The following is an 18,889-nucleotide window of genomic DNA, read 5'->3' as shown; positions in this document are numbered from 1 at the left end:
TATTACCATTTTCGGAGGTTCTCACTCACTCTCTGTGTGCTTGTGGATTAGACACCGATTGACTTGACTGAGTGTCCTTGGTTTGCAGATGAGGAACCAATTGCAAAGTCGATCGTCTCCGTAGGCTTCATGTTGTTTCAAGTTTTTTTTTTTGTTTATTGATTATTACAATTTTCTTGAAACATATAAAAATCTTATACTTTCAGTAAGAATTCAGTAAAAATTCAAGCATAAGAAATTCCTTCAAGTACAGATCAAATATTACAATCAAATATAATCGCTAACTCCTTTCATTGTTCCATCTTCATATTCATTTTTCGTCAACAATTGTTCCAAATTGAAAGCAAACAAAGTTAGTCAGTGCGGATGTGTCGACTCGCACAAAGAGCGTGAAAATGGCATGTGCGCAAAGAAATTAACGTGGAAGAGTTAAACGGCGACTACATTAACGGTTACTTTACTTATCACATATAGTTTTCATACTACTCTTTCCACAGTTGATTTATTTTGCGGGCTCGGTTAAAATTCTTTTTCTCGTTATTTTCTGCTTTTCTTCGTGAATAAAGAAAAAAAGGCGATAGGAAGATATTTAGCATTTTAGTTCTACGTTTCAAGGCAATAAACTATTATAATCGAGCAAGAAATTAAGTATTTATGAATTTTGATTTGTTTTGTGAGTATCAGCAATCTCCAATAATTATTACATAAATTAACGGAATTTCAAAGGATTCGATGCTATTTAAATTAAAGATATGCTACATCACAATTCAGTAACGTCATGAAATTTATTTCAATTTTATGTCAATTTGAATGTCAATTCTATTTAGAAGAGGTTCAAAAAATAATATGAGATCATTTATTGGGATAAATTATAGAGAAAACAACTGCTCAACAAATGATTTTCAATGTTGTGATTGTAATTAATGTTGTCACTATAACGTAGTGTTCTAAATTGACAAAATTATAAATTGATTCCAAGAGAAATGTCGGTTCAGTACTTTCAGGCTTGTATTTATTTATACGTTTATAACGTAGCAAAAAATTGTAACTCGAGATAAGCCATTACAGATTATTTGGTTAATGAAATAATTGAAGTTCGATAGAGTTAGGTATAGCAACTAAATTGAAAATCGAAGTGCCAATATAACTGCATGATAGTTGAAAGAGCGAGAGAAGTAAGCTCTGAAAAACGAGGCAGCGACCGAAATTGAAGTAAAGCTCGTTAAAAATCTGCTCGAGAAAGCTTGAAAGCCGAAAATATAAAATGTCAAGGAGACACAGTGGTAAACAGCGGTGTGTTGGAAAGAATGGGCATTCCGTGCAAAGAAGGAGAGATCGGTGTCGCAGAACAAAAGAGGAACGAAAGGGAAATCCAAAAGTGGCCGCGGGGGCGAGCGCGCGCGCACGCTCCGAGTCCGAGGCTCTCGGTCGTCGTCGAGGCGAAAGAACGAGAGAAAAATTTGCATTTGGGGAGGGGACGGGTCGTGGCGCGGGCGCGCGCGCACAAGGAGCAACAGCATCCCATTGAGCACCGAGAGGGCCTCCGCGCGGGTGACACTCGCCCCGTTCCCCCCGCAGGCTCCGCTCCGCCGGCGATACCATTCGACGACGAATAATGGATTCGGACGACGGACCGCCAGTTCGGGTGTAAGTTTAAGCGATTTTCGGCTAACGCCGCGTGGAGCCGATGACCTGACTTGCACTTATATACTTGTACACTTGCTGCTGCGAGACGGGAGAAAAAAGGGAAAGTGTAGGGCGCTCCTGGGACGAGCGGCCTTTCCCAGAAGTATCATATCATTCGACGATTCACCAGCAGCCTTCGGGATTTGAGGCTTCCATTTTTGTCCCTGGCGCCTTCCCCGTCCCATCCACGACACAAAGGCGACACTGTCACGACATTTTCGCCGGTGCTATGATTTATGCGCGCTCAGCTCTCTCAGCCGTCCGTCCACCTTCACAATTGTCCACTGTCGCGCTCCTTCGCATTGCACGAGTGCCGCCAGTTCAAACCTATTCTCAAGCCCAATCCGTCCGAGCTGTTACGATGCAAGCTACGCCGGTGCGTTCGCCAGCTTGTGCTTCGTTGCCGGCCTACCAATAATCAATTATTTTTAATAGAATCGCTTTTTCACACGCAGCTCGTGTCTTGTCTTACTAAGGCACTAATAGCAATGGATTCTATCCCTAAGCGATAGCACTGCAGCCGAAAGGGCTGTCAAGAAAGCGACTAGTTAGCAGATCGCGCTTCAACCGAGTGGTTGCTCGTCCGCGCCATATTGTCTATGGAAAGGTTAGTACGAGAGAGTCGCGATGGGCGAGCATCGTCGTAGCATCTCGAAGGGACTTCCTCCCATTGTGCTGCTCTCGGAGGCTCCGGAGTGAGCGGGGCGAGCTGTCAACCCGGTCACGGCGCGCCAGGCATTTCGCACGCAATTTCCTAAGGTTATCTTGCACTTTTGGGAACAATGGCCGCGTATAACTTGCAGCACGGCAGCTCTCTCGGACGCGCGCACCTGCCGCATTGACACTTGGCTCTCCGACGCTTGCGTCCCGTTACGCGTACGCGCGCATAAAAAAGAGCCGCTAATTATCGCCGAGGTATCATTTGTTACCGATGGACGCGGCTCTTTGTGCCAGCGCACGCGTTCTTGTGTCTGCGCGTGTGTGCACAACGGCACGCCGCGGCACTTTTCTTTTGTACCACTTCTATATGAGACGAATTTGGATTTAGGCGTGAATGACGCACCATAACAATGCGTTTTTTAACTAATGATCATTTAAGGGAGAGTCTTTTCACTCTTATACACTCTTGCTTTTCTATATCTGATCTACCGCGATTTAAGTCTGCGTCCCATTGTCAGACTCTATAGAGCGTGCCGATCAGATTTCAATCTCATTTAAAACGCAATCGGCGACTATTTATGCCCGAGAATATAACAAAAAAAGTTTGTCCAAGCGCTTCCATCGACAGACTCGATCGGCCTAAGTCACCCATGTACATGGGCAAATATTTCCTATAATAGTCTAAAAACTCATCCGGGTTTCGGTGGCGAAAAAAATATTTTTCCACGAACACGGAACCTGCAATATAATAAACCTTCATCGCGCGCAGAGAAGTTTGGACGACGTAAAAAAATATCCACCGCGCGCGGAATATAGGCGAAACAGCACGCAGCCAAATATTGACATAGCGCGCGCGACGTTCCCAAAAATCCGATACGCCGCGGCGTGATGCTGCACATAGACGGACAGAGGCAAAAATCCGCGCAGGTAACCCGATATTGGTGGAATGCAACGCGCGGCGCGAAAAATAATGGCCGCAGAAAAAAATAAATAAAATGCGAACGAGAGAGCGAGAGAGAGAGAGAGAGAGGGAAAGAGATGGGGTGAGGGGTGCGATGTTTAATCCCGTTTGTTTATTACGAACGCGCGTCCAGGAAATGCGATTTTGCTTCATTCATCCCTTCCGACTGGGTTTTAATTTTTCGAGAGCCCCGTTCGCGATGCACACCGCGTATGCGCTGTTATCGGACGACGGTACTATTTTTTTTTCGCTTCGTTTTTATTATTTATTTATTTATTTTTTTTTTTTCGTTGTCAAAGCTGCCATTTTTTTGTTATATCCGAGGATTACGCGCAAGTCCCTGTACAGTACTGTTGATATTTCGATGGGAGGATTAAAATTGTTTCGGTGCTTTAATTAAAATATCGAAAGAACTGGAAATTAAATAGCCACTTGTCTTGATGAAAATTGTCGACACCTTAGCGCGTTAGGACCAACGAGTAAATTGAAATGAATTAGAATCAGCGTCTATTTCGGAATCATTTAATTAAACCATCATCGCGTTAAAGTCTATATAATTTGCCGCCGAGACTATTGAGAGAGAGAGAGAGAGAGAGAGAGAGAGAGAGAGAGAGAGAGAGAGAGAGAGAGAGAGAGAGCGCGGGCTAAGAAATTCAAAATTTACGATCGTAAACAGGCCATGTATCTGGTTCTCCTCTATATACCCCGCACGCGCAGCTGTCTACAGAGAAGAACAGGTTTTCCCGCCTCGTGCGCGAGATTGTCATCGGAGGGGCTTTGATAGAGGCGAATAAGAGGAAACAGAAAAGAGGAACGCAAGCGAGGGCATTAACGACAAGTGGCGCCCGCGCGATCGTTCGAAGATGACTGGAGTCCGGTTATCGAGCGAACGCGTACGCGTACGTGCGTTGTTCCTGGCCTGGCGGTAGTGCAGCGAGCGCAGAGCCCCCACGCTGCGGCGGCGGCGGCGGCGACAACAAGGCAAGAAAAAGCCATCAGCGGTTGCGCCGCCCCCTCTCGCATGCAGCAACGAAAGGGAGAAAAAGGAGGGCAGCGCGAGAGGCATCGCGGCGCAGCCTCCGCGAGCGTTATAATTAGCTTCTCGTTCGATTACAGTCGAAGAAATCCAAGAGGAGCGAGCGCGCTCATTCATCCCAGACGCGCCGGTCACGTCTTTGATTGCGCGCCGATCGGATCCTTTTTATTTGGGGGAAACGAGATTAAAAAGGGGCCGGGCCCGTCGCCGCCGCCGAGCGATAAAGCCACCAAGCGCTATTAAACCATCTATACATCAACGTTATTGTCCCATTAATGCTCGCGGTCCGCGCGCTCGCGGATACATATCGACGATGCTCGACTTTTGCCGGCACAACGAGACCGCGAATTACGAGGCGGACTTCGCGGAGCGTATCATTTTCGCCAGCTTGAATTATAGAAATCGCATGAAACATTCGGTGCGCGCAGCCGCTGCTTTGCAAAAATAACTAACGATACGGCTCGCAGTGTTATTGCCACACTTTGTTTTTAACGGCGCGCCGGAAACGCGGTGTAAATTGTCTGCAATTATGCGATACGCGACCGCTCTCGGCCGGCATAAATGAAGCCTTAACACTTGCGAAATTAGACATCGGCAATAAATCGCGCAGACACGCTGTGCAAAGAAGGATATCGGGGCAGCGCGTGTGTCAATTAAAATCGCGATCGAACGAACAGCCAGCGAGCAGCGTGCACGCACGCGTTCACGACTCGTCGCTCGTTCGCTCGCTTTTCTTTCCGCGGCAGCAGACTAGTCGGCAATTACCCGAAAAAGTTTCTCATTAGAAGCGCGCTTACGCTCCGATAAAATCCCTCTGCGCGCGCGCGCGTGCATTCGATTTTTCGTGCCGCAGCGCCGGCAGGCCGCGCGTACGCTTGCATCGCCATCGCGCGGATAAGGATCGCGAGGAGGCTTACGGAGGTGCATCGCCGCGGCGGCAGTGTGAAGCCCCGCACGGAACGAGTCGACTTTCGTGAGCGTAACGCGCGAAAAGCGTGACGGTGCCGGGGAAAGCGCAGGTGCCGCCGACGCCGCCAATCTTATCAGCGATACATACAGTCGGACGTGTATAAGCGAATCCTAATCCTCTCCGCGCGCTACATCCCGATGCTCGCTCGTTACACGTTTGTCCGAAGGGCGCGACGCCAAGTGCAAACCTTCTATTTTCCTTGGGAATGCGACCTTCTTTTCCGCTTCGATCGGGCCCCAAGCAGAAACCTCGGCTGTTCGTAATCATTAAGCCGACGTACGGAAGGTTGAGTGCGAACCAACGAACAACTAATTGAAACGTACTTAGGTTTCTTATTAAATGCAAGTAAAAAGAGCAAAAGACCGAGAGAGGGAGGCCTTGGAATGTAAGCTATGGCTCAATCGCTGAACCTCGCCAACATTTACCTCCACGCTTACGAGATACGGGGATCAAAGCGTGCCTGATGCGTACGCATCGGCAACTAATTAAAAACCCATATCTCGCTGAGCAACTTGTGCGCCTAATCGCTATCGCTGTCCTCGCTGGATTTCCTTCCCCCAATTGTTGCTTCATCTCGACTCGTCCGCGCACCGCTCGCTTCAACTCGGAAATTCATTGCCTCCGCCTGACCGCGATGTCTCGTTCCACTTGGATTTGCGCTTGCGGTAAGGTGAGAACTAGCGTCGTTGAATTACGACGTGCAGGGTGCACGTGATGGATTCTCGAAAAACCGGCTGTTGTTCGTGAAAATATTTATCCCGAACAATGAATCTCTCGCGCGGGCTGCGCTGAAAATACAAGGCATTAAATTAGAGTTCGAAAGCGGCCGTTCCCGGGCGCAAACGTTATGAAGCGAGTCAGGTGTTAGGCATCGCACGGCCCATTAATCGATTACAGTCAATTGCGGCCGACGTCAACGTATAAATTTGGCAAGAACGCCATTTTGAGCTTTCGAGGGAAGCTCGGTCTAAAAATAATCGACTGACGCTCGGGCCGACAACTGACTGCTCCGCGAGCCAGGCTGTCGTCGGGCCACCGTGAGAAAGCTCACGGTCGCACTCACGCACCGCTCCCCTCCGTCGCGCGCTTGCAATACGCCGGATAAACAACACGCCCGCCCAACCAACTAGCAGTAGTGGCGGCAGAGCAGCAGTAGTGGCATCGCGAAAAAAAAGAAAAAAAAATAAAAAAGAATAGCAGGGAGAGAAAAGAGAAGAGAAGTATAATTCTCGAGCGTGCGCGCGCGTGTGCGTGTGCGTGTGCGTGCGGCAGAAGCGGCGGAGTGGGGCGTCAAACGAGGGATGTCGCGCAGAGCGGCGCGGCGGCGAATCGCGGGGGAGGCTGGCACTGAGAGGGCGCCACGTTCCCAGTGCCAGCGGAGTTCTCGCCGACGGCCTCCCCACTCTGCGCGCGAGGCCAGCAGCAGGCAGCTGTATACTTAGACGCGCGCGTGTGTTGGTGTGTTGCAGCTCTCGCGCGACTGTCGCGCAACTGCGGTGGGGATGTCGCCTTGGGTAGGGAGCATCGCAGCGCTGGCGGTGGCTGCGGCGGGGGCGAGACGACTGGAAGCAGCGACCGAGGTGGTGGGGAGTCGCAGCAGCAGCAGCAGCAGCAGCGGCAGCGGCAGCGCCAGCAGCAGCAGCAGCAGCAGCAGCAGTCTCGGCAGAAGGAGGAGAGGCCACCGGCTTCAGAGACTCTCGAGCCGACGGTCGCGTTCGACGTCGCCTCTCTCGTGCTCTACGGCTCGCGCGCGCTACCCATTAGGCTCAAGATACTTCTCGATCAGTTGCTCACTCAGCTGCCGCACGATCAGCTCGCCAAGCTGCTCGCCGCTTTCGGCTGGACCAACGACGACTTCGCTCGGGGCTACATTCTGCAGGTCAGTTTACTTTGATATCCCGTCGACCTCCGCTTACCCTCGTCTCTCTCTCTCTCTCTCTCTCTCTCTCTCTCTCTCTCTCTCTCTCTCTTTCTCTCTACTCTCTGCCCTTTCGTTCCACTCCTTGCCGAGTGAAAGCTGCACGCGCATTTGCAAGACAAACATTGTCGCGCGCCAAGCATCGATCCGACGGCGCTCCTTCTTTTTCTCGTTTCGCGTGTCGCTCTACTTGCAGCGCGCAGCGTGCGTGTCAAAAAGCTCGCGACGACTCCAAAAATACGCCTTTACTCTTTCGCCACTCTGACAAGCCGTCAACTTGTCCGCTCGCTCTCGACGCGCGCGCTCGCTTGTATTTTCGTCTCGCGTGTGTCAACCCTTCATTTTTCCATTTGTCGACCGCCCGCGTTCGCGACATTTGTCGGCTTTGACAACGCACTTTTAACTAATCCATCACGGCCAAACTCGTATACCCACCGCATCTCTTAGCTCACCTGCAACAACATCAGTCTACTAATGCTTGCTCAACGCTCTATGATTGTTACTCACCAATTTGCCATAAAGCTGGCGCTCATCGTTGTTCCAAAGGACAAATGCGCGAGTGAAGTTGACCAGAGACAGATAGCCACGGGACTGTTGTGTAGGACAAGAACTGAACAAAACTGTCGAGTGATGCATCAATGTGCAAGTGAATAATCGCGTGTGAAACTCTGTGCGACATCATCGTCGTCGACAAGAAGAAGGCGGCAACGTCGGTCCACGGCGAGCCTTTGTTCGCGCCACGACCAGTTTTTTTCGGAGTCCAACGAAACGCGACGACAGCGAAGACGACGTCACGTCTAAAATAAAATCATCAGCAAGAAGCAGTGGACATTATGACAAGCGCGACGAAGACGACAACGAGGTCGTTCGGAAGTGCTATACGGCATGAAAAACTGGCCGCAACCCAAGAAAGTGCCTCGGCGAAAAGTCATCGACGAGATGTCAAAAGAAAAAAAAATTGTCGGTGCCATGACAACAACAGCTTGTGCAACGATCGAATGACGAGAGAGAATGAGAGAGAAACAAAACCCGCAGTGCTTCTCTTTCAACCCACTGACGGATAACGAAAAGAAAAGCGAGAAACGAAGGTTGTTGTATGCGCACACTCCGCGCATTCAGAAAAGCCCGCGCGCGCGAAATGAAGCGTGTGTGCGGCGCGTCCGCGGAGCTTGTGCGTGTGCGTGTGCATCGAGAGGGAACCGGTTTGCCCGGTCGGCCCGTTGCCGCCACGGGGCGCGCAGATTAAGGCGACGTTCTCCTTTTTACCCCCGTCCACGCGAGCGAGGAGAATATCGTGTTCGCGATCGAGTTGCCGAGGAGCGCGACACCGATAATGCCAAGAACGGCCCGAGGGTCGCGACAGGCGCGCAGCGATGGACGCGCGGAACCGCGACCGCGGGGCGACCGACCCCGCTGTCTTCGCCGTTCGCCTTCCGCCGCGGTTAACGCAGTTGAGACGCCACGGAAAGTTCCGCGCGCGGCGAGCAGAAAAGAACGAAGCTTTATCGGCGCGCGCACGAGCGAACTAATTGCTGCGCAGTAAACGTGATTGCCGTCATTGTTGTGCGCCTACAAATCTCGAACGTCCTTTACTTTAATAAATACTTTGTCTCCTTTTCTGCCGCCATTAGACATCGGACGAGCATAAACATGATCTGCAGAGTCGAACGCTTCGATGTGTATACAGCGTTGAATTATTAAACGAGTGAAATCGAACGACACGCGAGCGCGCAGCGAGCGATTGAAAAAAAAATATATGTAGTGTATAGTATAACTGCACGCGAGTGTCGCTTGCGCAGTCATGTCGCATTCCCAATGAATCTATAATAATAGCTCGCCGAGAAAATGAAAAATTGAGCGACGCACAGGCGTAAACGCACAGCGAGCGCAGTCGGAAGAGGCATTTTGATTTTGATGCGTTCGACTCGAGTTGCGCGCGCGTGACCAGAACGGAGAGAGAGAGAGAGAGAGAGAGAGAGAAAGAAAAAAGCCATCCGAAGAGTCAAGCGAGTGCGCGCGTCAATTAAAGCAGTGAGTTTATTGGATAATGACGGCAAGCTTGTGCCCAAGGTATGTATCCCGGCTAACTATAATTGCCCGATGGCTATAGTAAACTTATATTGCTGCAGCTCTAACAATGTCGCAATTGTTGAAAGCCGTTTAATTAGGGAATTCGCCTTGCTCACTCGTTCGGGGCGAGCGCGTCCGCGAACAACAGTCGCACCTGTCGCTCGAACTCGGCGGCTCGCGCAGCTTCCTGGTCCCGTTTCCTTTGCCGCTGCATGCATAAGCAAGCATCGAAAGCGCGAAGCTGCGCGGCGAAACATTCTTTCTCACGCGACCCGACTGCACGGCAATTGCGCGGGTGATAAAACGCGAGGAATCTCCCTCGACTGCATACGTATGGAGCGGCCCGCGCATTCAAATGTGATCGATTCCAGCCGCGTGAGAACGTCCAATTGCTCCATTTCTTTTTAGCGCGGGACTTTATTTATCATTTATTGTTATTATTTATTAATTTTTTTTTTTTGACGACACTGCGCGTCGCGCGAAAGCCTCAGCCGCGCAGCCGACATTGCCCGCCTACAAAATCAGCTCGCGCGATAATCCTGCGGTGCGCGCGCGCGTATTGTAATTCCGATTGCTCGCGAGCGAGACGAAGAAAAATAATCACGACGACGCACTCGGCCACGTAGCTCGAGGCGTCGGGAGGATAAGCTGTCGCTGCTGGCGAGCCGCTTGAATCGATTATACTCCGCACGGGAAAAACGTAATGACAGGTGTCGCCAATTGCTGATGGATTCCATTATTCATTGGGCTTGGCACACGCAAACACGCGCGATTCAGTCGATGACAACTAATTGCAAAAAATAACCAGATTGCCGGCTAAGTTCTTACGTATGCTGATCGCCTTCGACTCGAGCGTATACCGGCATTAGATAGATCGTTTTTCCTTTCGTTCCTCCTTACTTTTACGGCAAGCGTCGCAAGAAAAGCTCCACGACGACTGGCGCACGAGGGAACAATTGATTGCTCGTTTCTTTTCCCGCGTGCGACACGCGCAGAGGCAACGTCGTTAGCGACGAAGCAGCGCGCCTCCTCACTGCCAAGCGATGAGAGTGTCAATGCGGAGCTGCAACAATGACAGCGCGCGAATGCCGGAACGACCTCTCGCTGTGTCTCTCGTCGGGGATCGCCGCGCGCACTCGGCTTACGAAATCAAAGCGAAAACGCGAGTGCGCGAGCGGCTACGAAAAAACCGATTCCCGCCGTCGTCGTCTAATCGCACAATGGGGCGTTAGAAGGAGAGAGAGAGAGAGAGAGAGAGAGAGAGAGAGAGAGAGAGAGAGAGAGAGAGAGAGAGAGAAGAAACGGCGAAACGAACAATTACGCATCGAGGCTTCCCACGATGAGACGAGAAGCGTCCGCGAAGCGACGGAGGCTATGAGGCGGTCGTCACTCGCTGCTCTTCCGTTTCCGCTTGCTACGAAAGAAAGAAAAAAAAAACGGAGAGACGCGCATAATGCGCGCCAGCAGCGATACCTCGGCTAAGATATCAGCGCATTAGCATGCTTGGAATCTTTTGGAAAGTACGCGGTGTGCTGCGCGAGGGCAACAAGTGGACGAAAAATATGTAAACAGAACATATCAACCCGAAGCGATCGCATTGTCTCCAGCACATTGGAAGGGAGAGAAAGGTGACTGATGTCGGAGGCGAAGAGAAAAAAAAAAGAAAAAGAAAAAAGAAAGGGAAAAGAGCGTGTGTGCAATCCAATTTAAAAGCGGATATCCAACTCGGGGATCTTCACGATTTCTACACACGAAGAAGCCGCCGCCACCGCCGCCGCCGCGTTGAGCCGAGCGTGAAATCATATGCAATGTCCAGTGGCGCGCGCGCGCGCCTTCGGCAAGACGTCACCAGGTGGCGCCAGTCACTGGAACAAGAGATCTCCCTTCACTCGCGTAGCACGCGATCATCGCCGACGGGAAAGTTTACTTAGTACGCTCGGCTCTATAATTGTGCAAAAAAGTCCTACTTTTTCTCTCTGCCTATCTCTCTCTCTCTCGCTCTTCACCTATGACTATACGCACTCTCACTTTCGTCAAGATTCCGTCTACTCCTCGCCATCTAAACTCAAAATCAACTCTGCAACGCAAGCATGAAAAGATGAATGCATCTTTGAAGGAAGAAAGAGCTGTCGCTTTACAACCGTTACGTGCTCGTCTTCGCAGCGTGCAGATTCTCTCTCTTTCTCTCTGTTGAGCGTTTCGCAAATGCACATATGGCTATTTGTAAATTTCGCCGCGTTCTTTCGAAACGAGCGACCGAACGAGAGAAAGAAAGAAAGATTAGATTGAGAGGGACCGTTAGAGCTTTATGAATGTCGGCGGCAGCCCAAGTGGACAATGATTTACGAAATCGATGCATTAATAAGCGACTAATTTAAAATATCCCGGGTCACTGCGCGGCAGAGCGCTAACGCGCGATCTCGCAATGCGCGTACACTGACAATGATAAGTGATGGCCATTGTCGGAACGTGCATGCCGTGTTGCTCGTGAGATTATTGTTTCGCTTGTGCCTCCGACAATTCTTGTGTTTTCGCCGCGCGAAACGCGTTCCCGCTCCTGTCAATCCACTTGTTATGCCGCGGGTCAGAACTCCGCGCGCATCAGCACTTTAGGATTTTTCCGATGGCATACTCGAGCCTCGAATTGGGCCCGGCGTGCGGGAATGCCGGAGGTGACTACTCGTTGAGAATTCGTCATTTCGCGCGTAAAAACAATAAATCGCGCGCGTGACCCGGTAACGGCCAAATTACCGATGCAATATCCTCCGCGGGCGCCTAAAAATAGACTTTCACATCCCTCGAAAAAGCGAGCGAGAAGGAGAGCGCGCGCGTTACACTCGACCCGAATACCGCGTGTGCTCCCGCTGCGGTGCGACCGCTGCACACCTACGGTCGCGCGCGTGACGACGGCTGCATACAGCCTCGTTCGCGTGCGAGATTGAAAATTCAAAGTCCCACGAGCAACGTATTCCTGCGCGCGCACGCGTTCTCAGAGAGTAGCTCCCCATTTACGTAACGATCGCTTCGCGGAATTTTCAGTCGTCGTCACGCATCGGCCGCGCACCGCCGATGGATCTCTCGCCTCCGCCACAAAAGGCCACGGAGGCGTTACGCGTTGTCTCCCCCCCCCCCCCCCCCCCCCCCTCCCTCTCTCCTCTTCGGATTTCTTTTGACGCCCAGCGTGGCGCGCGTCTTGATTTATTCGTCGGCAGATCGCGCGAAAAAAAAACATCCTCGTCCGTGGCGTTGGAAAAAAGACGGAGAAGAAGATATCGAGGACAAATTTTCTGGATGGCGAGAAACGCGCGTCTCGATTGTCCGACACGGGAACCAGGACTCGAGATTTAAAAAAAAAAAGAAAAAAGAAAAAACGGCGCCGAGCGCGATCACAAGTTCGCCGCGGACATTTATTTGAACAGAGGCGCACGGCCAACCGGCGGCCGAGGGATGGCGCCGAGAGTGGCTCGTGGAGAAATATACAGAGTGTAATGTCGCGTTACGCTTCGGGAATGCGTAAACACGCGCGCGGGTTTAAATTTGGCGTGACGACTCAACTCTCTCGATACGCTAAGTAGATAGCGATATCTCGTCGGACGAAAATAAGCATTTTTATACTCGCTTGGCCCCCTTCGCTGGCGCAGTTGCCCGCGCGCGCGGCGGGGACACTTGACGTAAATATTTAACGGAAAGTCTGAGTGCCTAGAGCTCGAAATAAGCGATCGTGTGCAAACAAATTTACGATTTTTCACAGCGCGGATTCTCAGGGTTTCTCCTTTTTCTTTGACGAGCGACGTGCCTCGGTTTCAGCGTGCGTCATCATCCCCGGTTATTTCGCAAAGTCGTAGCGAAAGCGAATCGACAGCGGGGTTATGGCAACTTCCCTCTGCGCTCGCTGTCCCGCGTCTCTGTACTGTTTCAATCGATGATAAGGCAGGCGCATTGTTACGACTGTTGCAGGACTCGCAAAACGGCCCGGTGCTGGACCGATGGAGCATCTGCTCGGCTGAGGAGGAACCGCTGGTACTACAGCAGTTCCTCAGGTTCGCCGAGACGCGTCCGTTCGTGCAGCAGCTGCTGCTCGCCGCTGGCGGCGGCGGTGCAACCAGCAGCACCACAACGGTCGCCACAAGCTCCGCTAATCAGCAGCAGCATCATCATCATCATCATCATCATCATCATCACTCGGCCCCATCGCCCACGGATGTTATGTCACCGAGCCGGCGACCCTCGCCCCCGACGATGCCTTTAGCTCATCTGCCGCCACCGCTACACCTGCTGCACTGCGGCCTCGCGCCACCGACTGCATCCAGGCTGCCCCATCCCCTGGCGCCGCCACCCCCGCAACTCTCGCCCCAGTCGGCTCAGCAGCAGCAACAGCATCAGCAGCAACAGCAGCAGCAGCAGCAGCAGCAGCAGCAGCAGCAGCAGCAACAGCAGCAACAGCAGCAAAAGAGCTACAGAGCGAGTTCACCACCTAGATCCCCGCTCGATTCGAGCTTTGGCTCGCCACTGAACCGGCTGCAGAGCATGCAGCCCTTCGACTTTCGCAAACTCGGCACCCTGGGTCTGCCGGCCTTCCCACCGATAGCGCCGCCGCCGCCACTGCCGCCGCCGCCTCCGTCCAGCAAGTCGTCCGCGTCGTCGATGAGGCTGCCGAGTCCGGCGCCTCCGGTGGCGCCCGTCTCGTCCTCGTCCTTGGCGGGCTTCGGCCATCACCCGCTGGTTTCCTCCTCGCTGCCGCCGAGCTTCCACGGGCACTATCCGCCGTCGATAATGAGCAAGGCGGCGAGCATGGGCATGCTCGGGGCGAGCGTGGACGCGCCACCGTCCTCCGCGATCAATCACGACAAGAGCAGCGACTTCGGCTCCGACTCGGACGACCACGAGGACGAGAACTCCGGCAGCGCGCTGAATCTGAGCCGGAGAGACGGGAGCTGCGCGGCTAAACCGCACGGCAACTCGGTCACCGGGACGACCGAGGCGCAGCAGCACCGACACTCGTCGTCGTCCGCGTCGCTGTCCTCGCTGCAGCACGGGGGCCCGCTGGCCAGAGCCCCGGGCGTGCCAGGCAGAAAGCCGAACTCGCCGGGAAAGCGGCAGCAGTGGGGCGCGTCGCCCAACATCCCGCCGAACTTGGGCACGCCGTTCATAAACCCGGCGACGGGCAAGAAGCGCGTGCAGTGCAACGTCTGCCTGAAGACCTTCTGCGACAAGGGGGCGCTCAAGATCCACTTCAGCGCGGTGCACCTGCGCGAGATGCACCAGTGCACCGTCAAGGGATGCAGCATGATGTTCAGCTCGCGGCGCTCGCGCAACCGCCACAGCGCGAACCCCAACCCCAAGCTCCACTCGCCGCACCTCAGGCGCAAGATATCGCCGCACGACGGCCGCTCGTCCATGGCCCACGCGCTGGTGCTGCCGCCGCAGGCGGCCGGCCCCGGCCTGCCATTGCCGCCCAGCGGCTTGAACCACCTACCCTTCGGCTCGTTCCCTCTTCTCACGCCACCGCCGGATCTGCGCTCGCCCGCCTCGCTGTGCGCGCTGGACTTCAAACACCTGGACCTCGCCTCGTCCCAGAGCTCGGCGCGGTCCTACGAGGAGGCCCTGGTTCACCAGCAGAGACTGGCCACGTCGACGGCCGGCGCAACGACGACGAACCTGCCTGCGTCCACCTCCTCGGCCGCGCTGCCGGCCAGGACGTCGAGCGGGTCCAACGCCTCCGTGGTGTCGCCGATGTCGCAGAGTCGAGACGACATCGACGACGACGACGAGGACGAGGACGACGACGGGGGAATCGTGGTGGTCGGCGACGACGACGGATACTTGCCGGCGAGGCTGGCGAGCCTGAGGGGCGACGTCGACGAGCCGGCGGACTTCAGCTTGGCCAAGCGACCGAAGCTGCAGCTCAGCGACCACGAGGATCTGATGAGCAATGCCGACAGCAACGAGGACAACGATTCGGTCGAGCAGCAGCCCTCGTTCGCGATCAACGCTCACTCGCTGAGCTCGGCCTTGCACAGCCGCGGCGTGCGGAAGCGCAAATCCCAACACCCGACCAGATGCGCGATGCCCACGGAAGTGCACTCCTCGTCTACCGACGGCGACTCGTCGAACGACGCGCTTTTCCAAGACCAGCCCGAAGACATGTCGATGTCGCGGCTCGAGGCCGAGAAGCGCAAGAGGTCGCCGTCGCCGGCGATCGCGCAAAGCGACTGCGGCTCGAGGTCGCCCGACTCGCACAAAGACAAAGAGTCGACGGAGCCGGAGAGCAAGGAAGAGGCCGGCGCCGACGAGCCGAGAGATTTGAGCTCGCGCGCGAGCAGCGCCAAGAGCGTCGCGAGTCCGGAACCGACGAAACAGCCTGAGGCCGAGCAAGAGACGCAAAGGCCCAAGGACTCGAGTGGCGACGAAGCCGAAGCGTCGGCGGCCACGACGACGACGACGGCGGCGACGGCGGCGGTGGTGGCGGCGGCTGCGGTGGCGGCGGCGACGTCGACCACGACGACGAAAGCCGCCGGCAGCAGCGCGGAGGCCGCCGAGGAAAGACGCCTGTCCCCGGTGGCGGAGATGCCGCGCGAGCAGTCACCGGCGCGCAGCCAAGAAGGTGAGCCCACCGGCCCGACTGGCACCGCCGCGCGGCTGCGCGACCCACTAGCACCACTATCCACCCGCGACTCCTCGAATGCTTTGCGTCAACTCGAGTCCTTGTCGCAGGGTCGCAGCGGCAGCAACATCAGCGCCGAGGCAGCCATCATCAGCAGCCGCACGGAGGAATCGGAGCGGGCCACTTCGACATGTGGCCCACGCTCTACCAGCCCGGACAGCAGCAGCATCAGCAGCCTGGACAACTGCTCTCGTGGCTCTCGCTCATCCAGCGCCTCGCCCTCCACAGCGGCCACGGATACGGACAGTAGCCATCTGATGACTTACGCGCGCTACGAGAACGGCGGCTTCGTTGGCCAACAGGAGGTGCCGCTCGACCGCGACAATCCGCGCAAGTGCACCGCCTGCGGCAAACTCTTCCAGAATCATTTCGGCGTCAAGACCCACTACCAGAACGTGCACCTCAAGCTCATGCACCGATGTAGCGTCGAGGGCTGCAACGCCGCCTTCCCCTCCAAGCGCTCGCGCGATCGCCACTCGGCCAATCTCAACCTGCACCGCAAGCTGCTGTCCACCTCGTCAAGCCCGCCGCCGCCGCCGTCCGCGCCCAGAGACGCGCCCATACCAGCGCTCTCGCAGCTCAATCCGATGCTCGCCCATAGCGAGTTTTTCGCCAGGCTCTACGCCGACGCGGGCATCTACCGGCCGATGGAGCTCGCGGCTCACGTAACACCTCCGCATCCGCTTCTCCTGCCCGCAGCTTTCCCGGCGGCGTTCGCCACTCGCTTGGCCGGGCTCAACGGATTGGGAGCGCGTCCGTGTCCGTTCAAGTCCGACTCGCCGAGCGGCGGTGGCGGCGGCGGCGGTGGCGGCGGCGGCGGCGGCGGCGTCGACGACGACAAGGAGCGGTTCGTGGCCAAGTGCACGGTGCCGGGCTGCGAGCGCGTATTCGCCTCTCGAGCTGTGAGGGATGCCCACGCCCGCGACCCCCAAGCTCATCGCGAGGTGGCCTCGTGAGGTCAGCGCCACTTGTACGACTACTACGATAATCCTCTGCTGTGATGCCAAAACTACGAGCGTTAGATATGTATCCGTGTGCAATACAGAGGACAACTAACTCTTCTTCGTTATTGTACGCCGTGTGCGTGCGCGTGTATGTGTGGCTGTGTGCGTGTGATTGCGCGAGAGTGATAGGCGCGATGTGTGATTGTGGACTTGTGTACTCCAGAGCAGCGCGACTTTGTACTATATACCTCCTTGGCACTCAACTTACGTAACTGTTTGTATAAAACGAGCGTGCGCATGCTGTAACATAAACGACGCATGATAACCTCGGCTAGATAATGTTCTCGTCCTCGTAGATTGTCCGTCTGTCTGTCCGTGTCTGTCTGTTTCATATGTGATGTGTTCGCGGCTCTCCTTCGTACATTGTACGTACGCGATATATTGTCACGCTTGATGCGCGCTTTCCGAAATATATATATATATATATATATATATATATATATATATATATATATATATATATATATATATATATATATATATATATTACACACGCGTGCGCGCGTGCACACACCACTTCCGCGCCGAGACTCTCGTATTGTGATAACGTCTGTGTTGCTTTCAGAACAAAAAAAAACAATTACGAACCAACGACATCTCATTCACTGTCTATCTTAGTAATCCTTTCAATTTTAAGCATCGCCACTGTATATACACACAAATACGCACGCATGCGAACATATAGAGTTATCGGTGTATCGCGTAAAAGATTGTTAAAACGACACAATATGTACGGAATGTTGAGATGATTGAAAAATAAACGAAGGCGCGGGCCTCGAGGGCCGTCGATTTCGCGATTGATCGCGGATGATAGCTGCGCACCGCGACGAGAAACAGAAAGAATGACAGAAGTACATACGCAGCGCACAAAGTATTCGAGCGAGAGAGTAGATTAAATTTTATTTATTGTTCCGTTGTTGGGAACGCCCTCGAGGTCGGTATTTTCCTTTTTAATTTTTTGTTTGTTTTTTTTTTCGTTTTTTTTTTATTATCAAACCGATCCCCCACGGGTCGCGCCAGCGTACTCTGTAGGAGAGAAAGAGAGCTTAGTTGTTAGATAACTTTTTGTAACATACTCGTTTGCAATGTTCACTAGTATTATTAAATTTATTTATTAAATAAATATGTAGTTGAAAAAGATGCGAAAGAAGGACATGACTTATCTCGCTCCATGACTCTCGCGCACGAAAGATAATCAAAATTTTCGATTCCGTTTTTCGTTTGATGGTGATGATCGGTCGATGCACGAGAATACTCATTCACATAAATAGAGTCCAGTTTATAAGATCCCAAAGCTTGGACTTTGCACATTCTGGCGATACGTTATACGTACGCGTGTGCGTGCGCCTACGCACACATCTATTTGTAAATATATTAAATTCTGCAAAAAGACGAGAGTCAATTTTAGCGCGCCTGCGATAATTCTACGATTGTAATTATTGTATAAATTGACATAAAAGTTAACGAAAAAGAAAGAAAACAAACCGCTACCGATGTATTATATATTATAGATCGATTATAAAATGAAACATTCATCATTATGAAGGACAAAAAAAATAAATACCTATGAAAAAATTACAAACTTGGCACCTTCTTCTCATTTCATCGTCCTCTCTCTCTCTCTCTCTCTCTCTCTCTCTCTCTCTCTCTCTCTCTCTCTCTCTCTCTCTCTCTCTCTCTCGTGAAAACCCGTATCCGATCATAATTACATGCGAATTATCGCTCAACTCGCATCACATCCGCGTGCTCTCCGACTCCGCCTCTTTCGACGCGCGCGACCTTTTTCTTTTCTTTCTTGCGAGCGCGCTTCTTTATTTTTCCTCGATCTCTATACATACTACTCCCACTGTCTCTGCCGTGTTATTCTGCGCGCAGCGTTCTGTGTGTGTGTTGTATAAGCAATAGCCACGCCTACGATCG

General features: G+C 53.2%; 1 protein-coding gene across 3 annotated transcripts in view; it reads left to right on the top strand.

Moving 5' to 3' along the window:
* Positions 1–17,373, top strand: part of LOC131663448 (protein suppressor 2 of zeste-like) — a 204,591-nt gene extending 187,218 nt beyond the window's left edge. Inside the window, exons 1-3 of one of the 3 annotated variants that reach the window (XM_058933871.1) lie at positions 6,477–6,533; positions 6,783–7,192; positions 13,259–17,373. In XM_058933871.1, the coding sequence (XP_058789854.1) occupies positions 13,508–16,921 (3,414 nt within the window). In that variant the 5' untranslated portion in view covers positions 6,477–6,533; positions 6,783–7,192; positions 13,259–13,507 and the 3' untranslated portion in view covers positions 16,922–17,373. Of the gene's footprint in view, positions 1–6,476; positions 6,534–6,782; positions 7,193–9,220; positions 9,302–13,258 lie in introns of those variants that run through there. The other 2 variants (XM_058933870.1, XM_058933872.1) reach the window with 2 other exon arrangements.
* The last annotated feature ends 1,516 nt before the right edge of the window (positions 17,374–18,889 follow it).

This window comes from Phymastichus coffea, unplaced genomic scaffold, assembly GCF_024137745.1.
Source record: "Phymastichus coffea isolate CEN01 unplaced genomic scaffold, Cenicafe_Pcof_1.1 PCOF00036, whole genome shotgun sequence".
Classification (NCBI taxonomy): Eukaryota; Metazoa; Arthropoda; class Insecta; order Hymenoptera; family Eulophidae; genus Phymastichus; species Phymastichus coffea.
The sequence above is the reverse complement of the archived record's forward strand: the minus strand, read 5'-3'. Positions and strand labels throughout refer to the sequence as shown.